Genomic DNA, 17393 nt, shown 5'->3' with positions numbered 1-17393 from the left:
TATGGATGGTGCGTAATGTGATTATTGTAACTGCAAGTGCATCCTTTGGCAAGTCAAGTTGCACTGGTTGCCAGTGTGTTCCACATATGATTCAAGTGCTGATTATAGTCTCTAAATCTCTACCTCAAGTAAGGATATTTGAGAAACTACCAGTATTAAGTAGCTTGTAGTAACAAACTATTTTTAAAGTGATACAGTTTGAAAGATTTAGGTGATACTTCATGCAAGGTATTTTTTTTTTAAAAAAATAGAATCTACTATTAGCGTAGATAGGGGGTAGGCAAAGTTAGCTCTTGTATGATGACTTGTGGACTTCAACTCCCAGAATTCCTGAGCCAATCATGCTAGGCCAGGAATTCTGGGAGTTGAAGTCCACATGTCATAGAAGAGCCAACTTTGCCTACTCGTGGCCTAGATGGTTCCAGATTTTAGTCATTAGGACAAAAGTTTAGGATTGATCTATTAAATCCACCCTATTTTTTAAATAATGCTGGACTTTGAGAACAAGCTAGTAGATTGAAGGAATTGTGCAAAGTGCAGTGCATCAGAAGTTAATGTCAAACAGGATCTTTGTTACGGAAGGTTACAGAAATTAATAGTTGTGAGAAAAAAATGTTTATACATAACAATGTAGTGCAGAGAAAAGTCATTGAGATGAAATTCCCTTGCCTGAAATGAACATATGAGCAGACTTTGGCCAGGAGAGATTATGTAGTACATTATTTCCCCGAAATAAAGCACACTACTAAGAAGAAGTCAAATAGAATATAAAGGAAAGATGTGGCACATAAGTTGAAAGTGCAACATAAAATACAAGGTGTAAAACATTTTTCTCATGCCCCTCAAATAACAACCTTTAAAATGAATCTTAATATCTATAAGCAATTGAAATTTACAGTGCTTTTAAAATATTTTAATATGATATATGGAAAAAAACTGGCAAGCTTGAAGCAGAACAGGTTATTTTTAGAAAAGACCCCAAATTATGCTCACATATGGCATTCTAATGTTGTTAAAACCTGAAAGTTAATAGAGCAATGTTAAACTTGGGGAGGTAAGAAATGATAAATTATTAATAAAAATCAAGTACTCAGCTGAAAAACTGTCTAATTTAAAGTTATACAGCTGTAGTTGACTCTAAATTCAAGGAAGAGGGGAAACAAATACACAAGGACACACATTTGAGAAATTGGGATTTTATGGGATAGAAGCACAGCTGTAGTTGACTGCTATATTAAGTTAACTGCATGGAACTGGTTCAACTGTCTTAATTCTAGGACTAACTTATCCTCTATTCAAACAGCATATCCATTAAGTTTACAATTATTGCTATTTCATATTTTATCTCAGCCATTTTGAGATAGATATAACCAATCTTCTCACTAATGGCCACCAAAAGAAATGCAGTAATAGCTGTGCAAACACTATTTAAAGGAGTCTGTACTTTTGGGTTGTTTCAAAGCAATTAACATAGCTTTGTCAAGCTTTTATAGCTTGAGGCTTCTATTTGTTTATTAAGAGTAACTAATTATAACAGCTTTTCACAATCAGTGCCTACTACAGGTGCTACATTAGATTTTTACTTCTGGCCAGTAAGCTCTAACATTTGGTTGGTAAGGGTGATAGGAGCTATAAGTCTGTGTATCTGAAAAGCAATAGGTGGGTGAAGTCTGCACCAACATTTTGCAGAATTAGCAGAAGATTTTGAGGAATATATTTATGTATTTATTTCCTACAGACAAAATTGAACAATGCGATGCCTTGCTCTAACATGCCAATCATACAAATATACTTACAAAATATAAATGATATATCTACTATTCAAATTCTCATGTTTTGTAACTTTAACTGGGCAAAATTATGCATCACAGAGCAGCACTTATTGCAATAACTCAAAGGACTATATTAGAGAATGGACATAAAATCAGAAACTCTTGACTTCCAGATTTAGCATGTGTTGTTTTAGTGCTGCTGTGCTGCCACCTGGAGGTTTGGTAGACCAGTTGCACCCTAGCCCTCTTGCTGGCAAATTATGGTAAGTTAGATAAATTTTTCCTTTGGCCACTGGAGAGCAAGCAAAAATGTCCTTCCCTAGTCCTGCAGATACCAGATAGACCAATCCCATTATCAACTGCTGGAGACCAGTGAGCCACTGTCAAACTGGCAGGAACTGGAAAGTCACTACCACTCAACATTGTTTTTGACCTTGGTTGTTCTATTTCTCTGTTTAGATAAGGAAATATCTCTGAAACAATGAAACAATAGATCATGCGTTGTCTAGTGTTATTTAAAATTTATAGCAACTTTATGAAAATATGGTGTGGAAACAAACCTTATATAGAATGACAACTTTTTAATACAATTAAGATCACCCAATTTAATATTTTCATTCCAAAATCATACACACTATATCAGTAAATTTGGAGTACTTTCAGATTTATTTTTCAAGGAGATTTTAAAAAACCCACACAATAAATGTACATAAAACTAAATTAAATGGGCCTAAGCCATATTGAAAGACTAGGTTTTATTGAAGTCCAACAGTTTTGATATATAGTAAAATATAAAGCTGATTATATAAAAAAGCAGAAATTCTATTTTGATTGGCTATAGTGAAGTTAAGCTTTATATATTTATTTCTTCCCTGAGATGAGATTTAACGATGTATTACATAGAATTTGAAAAAAAAATAGACTTTTAAATTTGGAATAAGAGGAAAAGATATGTATTCTGAATAAAATAAATTATAAGAGTTGGAATATTACAGAAACCTAAACACATTACTATGGTTAACCAATAATTTTCATAGCAGTAACAAAATATATTTGAGGATGCAGAAAAATATCTGTTATTAGCTCAGCAAAAGTTATGGCACACTAATTTTTAAAAAATACATCATGAACATATCAAATAAACATGTGCAGTATATATATGCCAAGCAATATTTAATCCTGATTTTTTTTAAAAAAACAAAACAAAAATCCCAAATGTATTTCAACCTAAGTCTTTCTCAGTTTACAGTATCACATATACTGAACAAAACCAAAAGGGTTGTAAGTCCACAGACTATAATGAAGTTTCCATCATAATTGTCCTGAATTAAATAGAATTTTTAAAAATCTTAATATACAGTATATCATTGAAACCACCTAATTTTCAGAAAATCACTTGAAGTCTGAAATGAGTAGGATCAATATACACATCAACAATTGTTTTTATTATTTCTTTGTATACTTTAAAATATTTTAATTAGTTCTTGTTCCATGCTGTTTGTTTGGATGTTTTTATTTGTTTTTGGTTGAGGAAGAATCTCAATCATTCTGCAATTTTACTGTCTCCCCATTCAAAAACCTACTAATACTAGTGTAAATATATGGAAAACTAATTACAAATAAATAAACACATATTTTCATTAAGATTTGCTGTACTGTCACTCAATGTGTTTAGATTTCAGAAATTTATTTTTGAAAACATATTTCTTTACAATCAAGCGTAATATGTGTAGCTTAGGGTTGAAAAGAGGGGTTGTTGGTGCTTCATCAGCTTGGTTGTTTTCTTGCAGATGTTTCATTACCCAAACTGATAACATCATCAGTGCTAGTAATGAAACGCCTGCAAGAATACCACCAAGCTCTCCGAGCATCAAGCATCATTCTTCAACAATTTTGGAAAATTTATTTAAAAAACAGCTTTTTACCAGGAATTAATTTTGTAATAAGGGTGGAAACATGTTTCTGCAAACCTTGGCAACTACATAAGAAGGCAGAACTAATAGTTACAACATTACAGGCAGTCCTCAATTTACAACCACTCATTTAGTGAGCATTTGAAGTTACAACACTGACAAAAGGGGCATTGGTCTTAGCTGATACCCCTCTTCTCTGAGTAGTGACCTACAGCCATTTTTGACACTTACGGACTTTGCAGCATTCTCTGTGGCCATATGATCAAAATTCAGGTGCTTAGCAACTGACATTTATTTGTGACGGTTGCAATGTCCTAGCATCATGTGATCACCTTTTGCAATCTCATAAGCAAAGTCAATGGAGAAGCCAAATTTAGTAACTATATTACTAACTTAATAACTAACAAATGTGGCAAAACAGAGGCACAGTCATAATCAGAATAATAATGAACAACCAAAATAATAAGTTGTGCTCTGCTGGACTTCCAAATAATACAATATAATAATAAAAATAAACTTATTTGCCAGAAATCACAAGAGACAAATTTGAAATAGGCATCTAAGTGTTGTTTGCTATCTACAGAATTATGTCGGTCAGATATGGTTTGTACTTGGAGGACCAACATGAAAGACCAAGAAAGTCACAAATAAGTCCCAAAATACACAATGGCAAACCATTTCAGCATAGTTGCAGGAAAATACCATTGATATGTTGAGTTAAGCTCAACTCAATGAAGATTTGACTTTGCAGATGTTACATTTGTAAATGATTATTACTAGGAATTTAAACAGCCTGAAATTAGCATATTTTTATTTCTTCCTTTATTATCCTATTAGACAAAAAATTCTGGAAGATCAAAATATCCAAATTTTAGATCTTAAGTTGACCATAGAAAGATACTACCATAGATTATACTATTCTTTTCCTTTTTGTGCTATCGTAGAAGAATTTCAGTGTAACAAAACCCATATAAAAAGCTATGCCAATTCCCAACTTAGCAAATCAAATTAATCATAAGTTCATGTATGATTATATGCTTTCAGAATCCAAAACTTTTTATATACATGGAGGATATTATAAATGGAAAGTATAACCTTTTTTCCCTACATTTTTAACCTTATTTGTTAGGACAAATGCATTTGATCAGTTATTCAAAAGAATAATATGGGAACCAATAAAGGCTGCAGCACAATTGAACTAACTGTGGCTGGAGCCAGAGTACACATTGTTGGAAATAAACTTACTCAATGAAAACCTTTTCTTCAATGAATTAAAATTAAAAGTTTAGATAGTTCAAAAACATTTTTTGTTTTTCAATGTCTGGTCTAAAAATATTATCCTTTAAGAAAGTGGGATCGCCTTTTGGATTTATATGTTTTGAGTAATGCCAAATATTATGTAAGGGAGATTTCAAACATCCATAATGCATATGAAATTGCTTTTGCTTCTTTCTTCAATATATTATTCAGACAAGTTTATGAAGTGATTTAAACTGATTTACTCACAGTAAATGAAATTTCTTTATTTAAATTAGTTTACTTAGTTCATATTTATGACAGCATAAAGGCCAACTACTTGATCGTACAATTTGGGCCAGGAAAGAGACTTCAAATTGTTGAAGGAATCTGAATATCACTTGGTCTCCTGAAGTCATGATGTAAATTACTCTGCATATAATTTTTTTTATATAATTTAGTTTTACAATGCACCATTCACTCAGCAATATACTCTGAAAATATACAAAACTTACATAACCAAATCAGTATTGTTTGGCAGCCATCAATTATCCAAACTAGTTTAAAAGACAGCCAGTTCTTCTCAAAATTTATTTTAAACCACAAATATTCTATAAAGGCCACATAAACCAAATGACTTTTTCCCAGGGAAAATATTAGAATATTAACTACTTTTGCCACCTTAATAGACATGAATATAAAGATTAGATCAAGACTGGTTGCATTTAATCCATACTAAATTTAATAGGTCTGAAATGCAACTTAGTTTGGATCTAATCAAAAGCAAAAACTTGTAATCAAGTAATACCTGCATTTTTTTTTCTAAAACTGAACTGGCTAAATTACTTTTAAAAAAAACTATACAGTATTATTGCACTCCTTGAATGTGCAGTTCTTGGACACATACCAGCACTGAAAGAATCTTGCATTAAGATTTTCAGAAGTACAACATGAAGACAAGTAGATCATCCAGTCTGTACCAACAGCATTCTGTCTTCAGTACAGACCTTCATTTATTTCATTCATGTTGCCTTTGGAAAGTATCACTTAATGTCTGAAAACAGAATAAATCAAAACAGAACAAGTTACAAGATAGCTTCATAAAGCAAGCTCCCAAAAATATCAACACAAAGATATTCAATAAAAAAGGATTAAAAATTCCCGCTGTAAAGCACCAGGGACCGGCTCCATAAAGGGTGGTTTATAAGCAGACCGGGAGGTGTGGTTTCATGCATTGCCTAGATATCACGGATGAGGCTTTAGTCGCTTGTGGGAACAGGTTGCTGGTGGGCCATGGACCCGTGCTTGTCTGCGGCCTGGGGGTTCCCTGCTCTACTTTACTGCTTAAATATCCTAAATACAGGATATGGTCAGAAAGGAAAGATCTATGTCTAGCTGTCAGCAAGTTAGTTCATTTATTCAATTTTTTTATGCTGCCCTTCTCCTTAGACTCAGGGTGGCTTACAACATGTTAGCAATAGCACTTTTTAATAGAGCCAGCATATTGCCCACACAATCCAGGTACTCATTTTACCCAACTCGGAAGGATGGAAGGCTGAGTCAACCTTGAGCCGGTGATGAGATTTGAACCGCTGACCTGCAGATCTAGCAGTCAGCTTTAGTGGCCTGCAATACTGCACTCTACCCACTGCGCCACCTCGGCTCCTTCCAATTGCTCCTTCTTGGTCAGCTAAATGCTTCAACTAATATTAAATAATTGTATGATATATACATACACACATACCAAGCAAATGAATCGTTTAAAAAAACTTACAAGAAGTTTTCAGTACTGATAAATGGGGCTATGATCTATGATGTGACATTTGCTCCATATGCACGTTGAGTTTCATTTCATTATCAAGGATTTGAACAAGTTGCTGCATGGAAGGAAGATGCCCAGACTCCAGCTTAGACCACACTGGGACATCTAAAAAGCATAGGGAGAAAAAGGTAAAATATATAAGGTTAAAGCTGCCTACATTCAAAATACTTATGCAAATTATGGATACAAGCTTTTGAAATTAAAAAGAATTCCACAACACTGAAAGTTCCACAGAAAATATAAACATTGCAATTCTACAAACAAAATTTATTCTCAGAAAGTCTGGAAGAGACAACACATATGCAAAACCATCAGTATTGTTGTTTTAATTGCTTTGTAGTAAAATATATCATTCATGAAGATTTTAGGACATCAGCAAGTATCTAAAGACTACAAATTCAAACAGTTACTTCTTTTGTTAATGATTCAAAACATTGAGAGTAAGAAAGTTAACAGTTATTAATGTAAAGTTTTGAAAAGAAAAACCAATATTTATTCATGCTCTGATTTAATTTCAGTTTCTAATATCAAACATCTCAACCAACTTTAGCAGGCTCTTGAAAACACATGGCCATTTTAAAAACATTAGTTTAGTACAAAATACATGCATGAAAAACTTTGTATTCCCTTATCTTATTTGAGAATTTCCAAAATGAGAAACATATATTGTATATTGTTTGCTATGTTGTGAGCCGCCCCGAGTCCTTGGAGAGGGACGGCATAGAAATCAAATCAAATCAAATAAACAAACAAACAAACAAACAAACAATAAACTGATTACTCTCTAAATTCAAATGAAATGACTTTACTAATCTAAAGACAACCATAACTAACATTATTTTTACTATGTTAGGATACAAATGTAATATACACAAAAAGGAAAATTATCTTAATTTTGTGAAAGTTTATGGCAGAAATCCAAAGATTTTTTATCTTTAGAAACTCTATGTCTGATCTTGGGTATTAAATGGTGTTTATATATTGATAAAATTCTTAACAAATTAAGATTGACTCCAATCTGTGTCTTATATGGATACATAAAGTCTATTTTAAACTTGCTGGAAGATAAACCATTATTGAAAACTTACCATTTAAAGTTATTTCAAATGCACCTGTTGACATACACTGGTTCTCAATCATGTTGCTCAGAAAGAAAACCATCATACAAGCATATACCTAAAAAGAGCATTTATCATAGTTATTAAATCACACAATATATTTAAAAGTTATATAACATATTTGTGAGTTACCCCAATTAAATTGACAGAAATATCTGTTATGCATACTTTATTATTCTTTATCACAGCAAATTGGTTCTCAAACAGACATGATAATGTTTGGTCTTTTTAAATGCCACAAATAATATATTTTTCTTTGATTGTTACAAGTAGTTTGGAGAGTCCCATTGGAGTTTGACGGTTAATAAACTTTTAAAAAGAAACAGCACTATAACAACTATAATGGCATCTAGTTGATAAGAGTGTTTAAAATTCTATTTAATGTCTTCAAAATTAGAATTTGTGAAACACTTTAAAATAAGTAACTGAATGAAGAATGGATTTAAATATAATAACTTGACCCTGGTTGTATACTTTATAAAGTGAAATGACTAAAACATTTTCAGAGTCATCTTGTATCATCTCACCCTTCAATAATACTAAAAAAAATACTAAGTATTATTAGGGTTGAAGCAGAATATTAATAAACAGATTGTGAAACTATACTTTTTTATGGAGCTTTTGTTTTACACACACACACACACACACACACACACACACACACACCACTGTATTTATATATTGCACTTCTTAGGTTCTTTTTCTGATAAAATATGATGTTGCCAGTCATGTCTATTATTTTTTCTAAAATAAATGATTTTTGTAATATAAAAATAGCAAATCAGTAAAACCTATTAAAGACACAAATAAATAGTTAAAGGCAAGAGTCTAGTCCTGTTTTAGGCACAAAGCCATTTGAGTGGCATTGGGTTGGTCAGTGACTCTCTCAGCCCTAGGAAGAAACAATGGTAAGCCACTTCCAAAAAATATCGCTAAGAAGCAGAGACTTGTTCAAGCAGTCCCAAGAGTTAGGACTAACACAAAGGCATACCTTATGTGTGTATATATATCATCACTGGTATCCTTCAGTCTTGAAACACTATGGCATCATGAACTGGAAAGAGTTCCTAAAATGTCATATGCAAAGCTGGAGTAACTTCTCCACAGCACACGGCCTGGGTAGGTTAGTATGGAGGATAGACTGTTACCCAAAAAGCAGATCCCCCCTCTCTAAGTCTCTGAAATAATTCAATGGAATGCAAAGCCAATACGATTGGTTCTAGCTATGTCACAGGAGTTATCAAAATGTGACTGTACACAGTCACGAACTGCTTCTGAGACTCCTGCTCCGGATTTTGCCTCAATGTTTACTCCTGAAGCCTTTTCCAATTATGGATATAGCCACAAGGCAGTGCAGGTTTGCAATTAGTTTCCCTTCTGCTAGAAGATGGTTTTGCCGCTTATCTATCGTTGGAATGTAGAACCCTTTTCTGCCTTCAAAACCATTGACCATCTACTCCTGTAACCCTGGAAAGGGGACTTCACAAAGTGCTACCAGCCAGGCCAACTGTACCAAGGTTTTTTAATGAGGTATTACTCCTCTAACATGATGGTATGACAGACCTTATGTATACATATACATACACGCATACTACACAAACACAAATCCTACTTGCATATTTTTTCATTCCTAAATGAGATGTTTTAGTTGTATTACATGCTTGTAATGTTTTTAAAGTACATTGTGTTTTGAATGTTATGAGTAAGAGGATACTCATGTAATGTGGTTCAATTAAGCAAACATAGTATAAAATCTGGTTCTAACACAATAAAAAAATAAAATGCTATTAAGAAATAGTACCTTATTTTCTTGTCCCCACTGCCAGACACTTGGAGTTTGCATGCCAAATAAAGCAAAAGGATCCTTGCCAACAATAATGAAGCCTATTAGCACTAGTTTGAAGACTGACAAGAAAGATGCTATATGTCTGGTAGGAAGAAAAAGGATAAGTTATTTACCAGAGTAGGATCAAATAAATTTAACTAATCTAAGGAAACAAATGTTATACCATGCCAATGTGAACTCCAGTGGATTTTGCTTTATCATATATCTGAAAAGCTGCACGTAAACTTTAAAAAGCATTAACAATAGCTGAATACTATTCTTAAAAAATTGAGTCTTTGGTGTTCTCTGAACTTAGCTGCTTGCTTATAGATATTTTATTACTTTTCATAGAAACATAGAAGACTGACGGCAGAAAAAGACCTCATGGTCCATCTAGTCTGCCCTTATACTATTTCCTGTATTTTATCTTACAATGGATATATGTTTATCCCAGGCATGTTTAAATTCAGTTACTGTGGATTTGCCAACCACATCTGCTGGAACTTTGTTCCAAGGATCTACTACTCTTTCAGTGAAATAATATTTTCTCACGTTGCTTTTGATCTTTCCCCCAACTAACTTCAGATTGCGTTCCCTTGTTCTTGTGTTCACTTTCCTATTACAAACACTTCCCTCATGAACCTCATTTAACCCTTTAACATATTTAAATGTTTCGATCATGTCCCCCCTTTTCCTTCTGTCCTCCAGGCTATACAGATTGAGTTCATTAAGTCTTTCCTGATACGTTTTATGCTTAAGACCTTCCACCATTCTTGTAGCCCGTCTTTGGACCCGTTCAGTTTTGTCAATATCTTTTTGTAGGTGAGGTCTCCAGAACTGAACACAGTATTCCAAATGTGGTCTCACCAGCACTCTATATAAGGGGATCACAATCTCCCTCTTCCTGCTTGTTATACCTCTAGCTATGCAGCCAAGCATCCTACTTGCTTTTCCTACTACCGGACCACACTGTTTCTGACTGTTACATTATTATTGTACACAGTCATTAAACCAGAATGCAATCAAATATTGCTTTTGAGGTTTCATAACATTACAGAACTTGATATCCCCAATCCATTCAGGTAAATCAGAGCTGTCAAACTCGCATTGTCATGGCAGTGTCACGTGACTTATTGAGACTATTATCTCCTTTGCTAAACAGGGCATGGGCAGCGCAAGATGCTTCTGGCTCGCAGGCCATGAGTTTGACATCCCTGAGGTAAATTATTTAGCATATTTTAACTCAGAACTAACTTACCTATATATAGGTTGGGGAAGGTAGTTTTCCCCTTCAATGCGGATGTCTGGGTACCGCTGGCTAATAACCCGCATGTACTCTTCAAACACCCGCCTGTATCCTCAGGAAACACTGCACATAAGTATTTTATCACAATTAGTATTGGTATGATTGATCATTTTATATACATATACACACACAACTATCCCCTCCATACCACTCTGATAAATTCAATAGTATGGAAAAATCTCTTTCTCTAGAACTCTAAGACAGATAATTAGAAATACTGGCAATAGCCACCTGAGAAAAAGCAAGAAGTAATACACCCAAAAAGTATTTTATTAATTAATAATTGCTGGAAATTCTCACCATAATATCAGTAACATATTATCAAGTATTTTTGTATAGGAAAATACTTGATATATAGATTTATACTGAGGCTGTACAAATGTTTCCCCTGATTATATGTCTAATACTGTCTGTAGTGATATTTTATGACTTTATTGTAACATTTGTTTATACTGTATTTTTATTTACCATAGTGCATGTAAATATACACTATACAAAACTATGGCTAACTTTAATCCCACCCATTGTTGCTGTGAGCCGCCCCGAGTCTGTGGAGAGGGGCGGCATACAAATATAATAATAATAATAATAATAATAATAATAATAATAATAATAATCATCATCATCATCATCATAACAATAATAATAATGCTTTGACTTCTAAAATATTAGCAAAAATGAATAGAATAGAATATAGTAGCAATTAAACAATATTACAATTTTTGTGCAATACCATTGTAACATAAAATTATTACTTTGTTGCTTCCACAGTGTTTCACATTACAATTTGTTACAAAGCTTTTCAATAATCAGTTTCTATGTTATATCTGACTATAAAACAATCTTGTAATATCATGATAAGAAACAATTGGGAAATCAGAATAACAGCTTTGGTAGTAAACCAGTCTCTTTGATTTGATCCAATAATTAGCATAAAACAAACAAAAAATCAATTTGTTATATACTCAAATGACTCCTTCCAAAAGTCTTTATCATACATACTAAGGATATTATCATCATGCAGTCTAGTTCAAGATCTAGATAGATACCGTATTGATTTTTATAATGTTGAAAGTCAATTTTCTGCTTTACAGCTCTCATGGAGATTAACCTTTTTCAACAAATTTTAATAAAATTAATTTAAACCAGAATGCATAGATGTTATTTAGTGTTGTGAAAATCTAATTTATACTACAGTTGCTGAGTTTAATGACTGAGGAATTGTATATATTATTTATTTATAAACTTTATTGAACAACTGTTTTAAAAATAAAAACCTTAAGAGTAATGGGAAATTGTTTTTAAAATTATCTTGTTTTCCCACTTTATTCCTATGTGTTTTGTTATGCTGATGCAACACTGATTCATCAGAGACATAACAATGCTTGTTTAAAAATAGTAATAGCCACAAATATTCTTAATTCTTTTTGAATTTTCATAAGAAGAAAGAAAAGATAAATAATTGAAATCACAATAATCTTCAATCAAATTTGAGTGGAGATCTAGGTTGTTTAGTTTGAGACTTATAATTCATAATGTTGCTCATTTTCCAAAGTATGTACACATGATGTTGTACAGGACTTGAAATTTTAAGAGATATATTGTCAGTCAATGTCCACCCTTAACAGTGATAAAAATTGTGCTATTTTAAAAATATTTTGCTAAAACCGATTGCAAGAACATTCTTAGAATAGAGCAAAGGGTCATTTAATCCAGCAATATCTGGAGAATTATATCTCAAGTACCCATTAACAATTGGCTCTCCTGGCTCAGTGTCTTCAAAGCTGTAGTTTAGCAAATTAGGCATATAAATGAAATGGAATTAAATGTTAAGTATGTTTACTGACAAGAATTAACAGCTTTTTATAATTATTCAATTGCTGTATCAATTCTATGCATAAAACTCAGGAGTAAGGTCCAAGAATCTGCAGTGTCTATAGGTTTACTTTTAGTTAGTGGAAAAATTGTTCCCTAAACGAACAACCAATCTTATGACAGATATAAGGATAAAAACTCATTTGAATAACCTGTATTTTAGTGCTTCACTCCTAATAGTCTGTTCCTTTATACTAATTTAAATACTGAGCAAAGATTAAAATAGTTTTTTAATATAAATTTGGGTGAGGGGGTGGTAGCTAGGAAAACAGATAAAAACATGAGCAGCACCACCTACATACATTTCCACTATCTCAAGTTAACTGTTTTTCTTACTGTAAAGTTACAGCTCGCACGTTACCAGATCAAAGACAACCTTGTCCTTTTCTGTACAATTTCTGAATTCCTACGTCCCTCATCCTCACTGCAATCAAAGAAATTCACTAAGTATGTAATCACACTATAGGCATTTCTAAACTGTCAGGTTATATCACAGGTGGTCCTTGACTTCTGACCACAATTGAACCAAAATATATGTTACTAATTGAGGAATTTATTAAGTGAGTTTTCCTCATTTTATGACCTTTCTTGCCACATTTGTTAAGTGAATCTGGGTTTCCTATTGATTTTGCTTGTCAGTAGGTCACAAAAGGAGATTATATGACTCTGGGACACTACAACCAGTGATGGGCTCCTGCCGGTATAGCTAACTGCGCGCAGCTCTGCTGCTCTCGTGTGCAAGTGCGGGATCGAGCACAATTTTGCTTCCTGCACCGGCATGCAGGGAACCAAAAAAACTCACGAAAACGCACGCGCACAGGAAGCAAAATTGTGCTCAATCCCGCACTCGCACGCTAGAGCCATGGAGCTGCACACAATTAGCTGTACCGGCAGGAGCCGACCACTACCTGCAACTATCACAAATATGAACCAGTTCTCAAAAATCCAAATGTAAATCATATGATCATCAGGATGCTGCAACATTCATAATTGTGAAAAAATGATCATGTCACTTTTTTTCACTGAATCACTATGGTTGTTAAATTTCTAACATGGTTTTTATGTGAATTTGAGTTCCCCCTGGACTTTGTCAGAAGGGTGCAAAAGAAGATCTGGGCACTGCAACCATTATAAATACATGTCAGTTGTCGAGTTTTTGAAGTTTGATCAAATAACCCCTGCGACACTGCAACAGTTGCAAGAATGAAAAATCATCATGTCCCTTTGTTCTGTGCCAATTGTAACTTTGAACAGATAATAAATGAATGTTTGCAAGTTGAGGACTACCTGTACTGTTCCAAACTCTGTTAACAGAAAACAACCAGTGCATGTTTTGCTGTTAACCACTTCAAGTTACCCCTCTGAATTTCAGGGCCTTCCAATTATTACATAGCTTCTCTGCAGTTATCTGATCTAATTCCAACCACACCTCATTTAGCATATTTTCAAAATAAATATACTCAGTAATCTACAGAAACCTAAATGAAAGGCTAATGAGATTATTTAAAAACTAGATCTTGCCTGTTTAATATGCAAACTATGGAATGTGGCAAGTTTGCTTTGGGTAGGAAGGAATTTGCTTTGCCAATAATACATGGTGTGGGGTGGGGGGAGAGAAAGGCAAAGGTTTTAGTACTTCCTAACTATGACAATACTGTATTTTTCTAGCCTCACAACCTATTTATTTAGTTATTATTCATTAATTAAATTTGTATGCCGCCCAACTCCCGAAGGCCTTTTGGAAACAACATCAAAGCAACATTTAAAAACAATAAAACCCTTTTTTTTTTGTTCTGTCACATAGGTATTGTTGGATACAATGTATTTGTATACATGATACTAGTAAAAGGGAAACATAAGGACAGGGGAGGGGACGGAAGGCACTCTGATGCACTTATGCACGCCCCTTACTGACCTCTTGGGAATTGGGAGAGGTCAACAGTGGATTGGATAGTCTAATGGTAAAGTTTTGGGGGTTAGGTGATGTTATTACAGAGTCTGGTAGTGAGTTCCATGCATCAACTACTCGCTTACTAAACTCATATTTCCTGCAGTCAGATTTAGAGCGGTTTACTTTAAGTTTCTATCTGTTGTGTGCTCGTGTGTTGTTGTGGTTGAAGCTGAAGTAGTCATTGTCAGGAAGGACATTATAGCAGATGATTTTTTGGGTTACACTTAGGTCATGTTTAAGGTGATGTGGTTCTAAGCTTTCTAAACCTAGGATTGTAAGTCTAGTTGCATAGGGTATTCTGTTACGAATGGAGGAGTGGAGGGCTCTTCTAGTAAAGTATCTCTGGACATTTTCACAAATCTCAAGTGCCTGCATCTCATAGAAATATAGAAGATTGACAGCAGAAAAAAACCCTCATGGTCCATCTAGTCTGCCCTTATGGTATTTCCTGTATTTTATCTTAGGATGGATATATATTTATCCCAGGCATGCTTAAATTCAGTTACTATGGATTTACCAACCACGTCTGCTGGAAGTTTGTTCCAAGCATCTACTACTCTTTCAGTAAAATATTTCCTCAGGTTGTTTTGATCTTTCCCCCAACTAACCTCAGGTTGTGCCCCCTTGTTCTTGTGTTCACTTTCCTATTAAAAACACTTCTCTCCTGAACCCTTATTTAACGCTTTAACATATTTATCTCCACTCTATCCTGCCTACTATCTCCTTGTAGTATTAGCTGCAACCCAACAGCGAAGCCAGCAAGCCTTAGCCGGGTTCCCTAGAACAGTGTTTCCCAACCTTGGCAACTTGAAGATATTTGGACTTCAACTCCCAGAATTCCCCAGCCAGAAAATGCTGGCTGGGGAATTCTGGGAGTTGAAGTCCAGATATCTTCAAGTTGCCCAGGTTGGGAAATACTGCCCTAGAAAAAAAAGAGCCCAACCTGCAGATCTTTGCATGCCGGTTCCTCGCCTCCTCCACTTCTCTCAGGCGCCACCATCTCTCCCCGCAGCATTCAGGAGCTTCAGGATCGGCCCTCATCCTATCCACCCCCGATTTCCCCACCACACCCGGCACTTCCACTTCGGTCGGTTCCCGTCGTGACATTTCTTACCCCACGCCCGCGCTTTGCCCCACCACCCTTCGCCGCTTCCTTAACTCCCAAAGCGGGGAAACGAGGAGGCGCCGGCGGCGGTGAGTAACCGGCCTTCGGGACGGGGTTTGAGCTCGGCACCGGCTTACAGTCCGGAAAGCAACGGCGAGCAACGCAACAGGCCTCCTCCGCACTCACCAGATCTGGAACTTGAGCAACGGCCCGGTGGCGTAGGCCATGCGTAGTTTCTTCCCAGGCGGTAAACCGCCAGGCTGAGCTCCGGCGCCGCTCAAGGACGCCGCCACCAGCAACAGCAGCGCCAGCGTCGGCTTCATCTTGCTCCCGCTGCCCTCTGGACCCAGAATGACCCCGTTGGGCCCGGGTGTGGAAAGCTTCGGCCGCCCGTTCTGCCGACAGCGGTCAGGTCACGCGAGCCGGCGTCGTCATGCGCATGCGCCGGAATGTACCTATCGCGAGCCCAAAGGGAAAGGCTGCTCCAACCGCCGCCGTCCTGTCTCCTCCTCCCCCCTCCTCAGGAGCGGGAAGTGAACGACAGGGCTCAGGGAGGGTGGTAGGAAATCCTTTATTATTATTTATTTAATTTGTCCAATACACAATGGAAGTTATAGATGATATAGTAGAGAAGATATATCCAAACTTGATTGTAAAAAATATGACTTCAGTAACCGAGTTATCGAAGCGTGGAACTCATTACCGGACTCCATAGTGTCATCCCCAAACCCCCAACACTTTATCCTTAGATTATTTATGTTTGACCTATCCAGATTCCTAAGAGGTCAGTAAGGGGCGAGTACAAGTGCACTAGAGTGCCTTCCATCCCCTGTCCTATTGCTCACCTATATCTCCTATACCTTTCTTCTATTCCTATATCTCTTCTTCTATTCTTTCATTGATATGTTCTATTCCTATATCTTCTATTCTTTCATAGATATATTTTACTATGAGTATCTCCTCTATAACCTTCATCGTGTATTGTATTATGTGTATATAGAGAGGGGCGGCATACAAATCAAATCAATAAATAAATATACCCACTAAAACTCTCATTGTGTATTGGACAAAATAAATAAATAAAATAAAATGCATGTCAGTTTTGGGGGAGGGGGAATAGGGGGAAAATCTACTTACCAAGTATTCATCTGGCTAATTTCCTTAGTCTGACCAACTTCAGCACATTAATTTATTCCCTGGCTAGAGCTGAAAAAAATCTTCAGTGGGTGTAGAAATGAAAACAAGCCTGCAATGATTTAGGGCTGACAAAAAAACTTCATTGATATGTTCTATTCCTATATCTTCTTTTCTATTCTTTCTTAGATATATTTTACTATGAGTATCTCCTTTATAACCTACATCATGTATTTTACTTTGTGTGTATACATATATATATATACCCACTAAAACCCTCATTGTGTATTGGACAAAATAAATAAATAAATAAAATAAATATAGGAGAGACTATAG

The 17393-nt window shown here is 35.2% G+C and overlaps 1 protein-coding gene across 1 annotated transcript; it reads right to left on the bottom strand.

Moving 5' to 3' along the window:
• Positions 1-5182: 5182 nt before the first annotated feature.
• On the bottom strand, positions 5183-16440 carry SELENOT (selenoprotein T). The gene is made up of 6 exons (XM_070753433.1): positions 16110-16440; positions 10945-11055; positions 9663-9789; positions 7832-7919; positions 6696-6848; positions 5183-5975 (listed from the first exon to the last, which is right to left on the bottom strand). Exons 1-5 carry the CDS (start codon positions 16244-16246, stop codon positions 6724-6726), a joined length of 588 nt encoding a protein of 195 aa, XP_070609534.1. The 5' UTR covers positions 16247-16440; the 3' UTR covers positions 5183-5975; positions 6696-6723.
• Positions 16441-17393: the final 953 nt, after the last annotated feature.

Source organism: Erythrolamprus reginae, chromosome 5 (genome assembly GCF_031021105.1).
Source record: "Erythrolamprus reginae isolate rEryReg1 chromosome 5, rEryReg1.hap1, whole genome shotgun sequence".
Lineage (NCBI taxonomy): Eukaryota > Metazoa > Chordata > Lepidosauria > Squamata > Dipsadidae > Erythrolamprus > Erythrolamprus reginae.
Note: the sequence above shows the minus strand (reverse complement) of the source record. Positions and strands in the feature narration are given on the sequence as shown.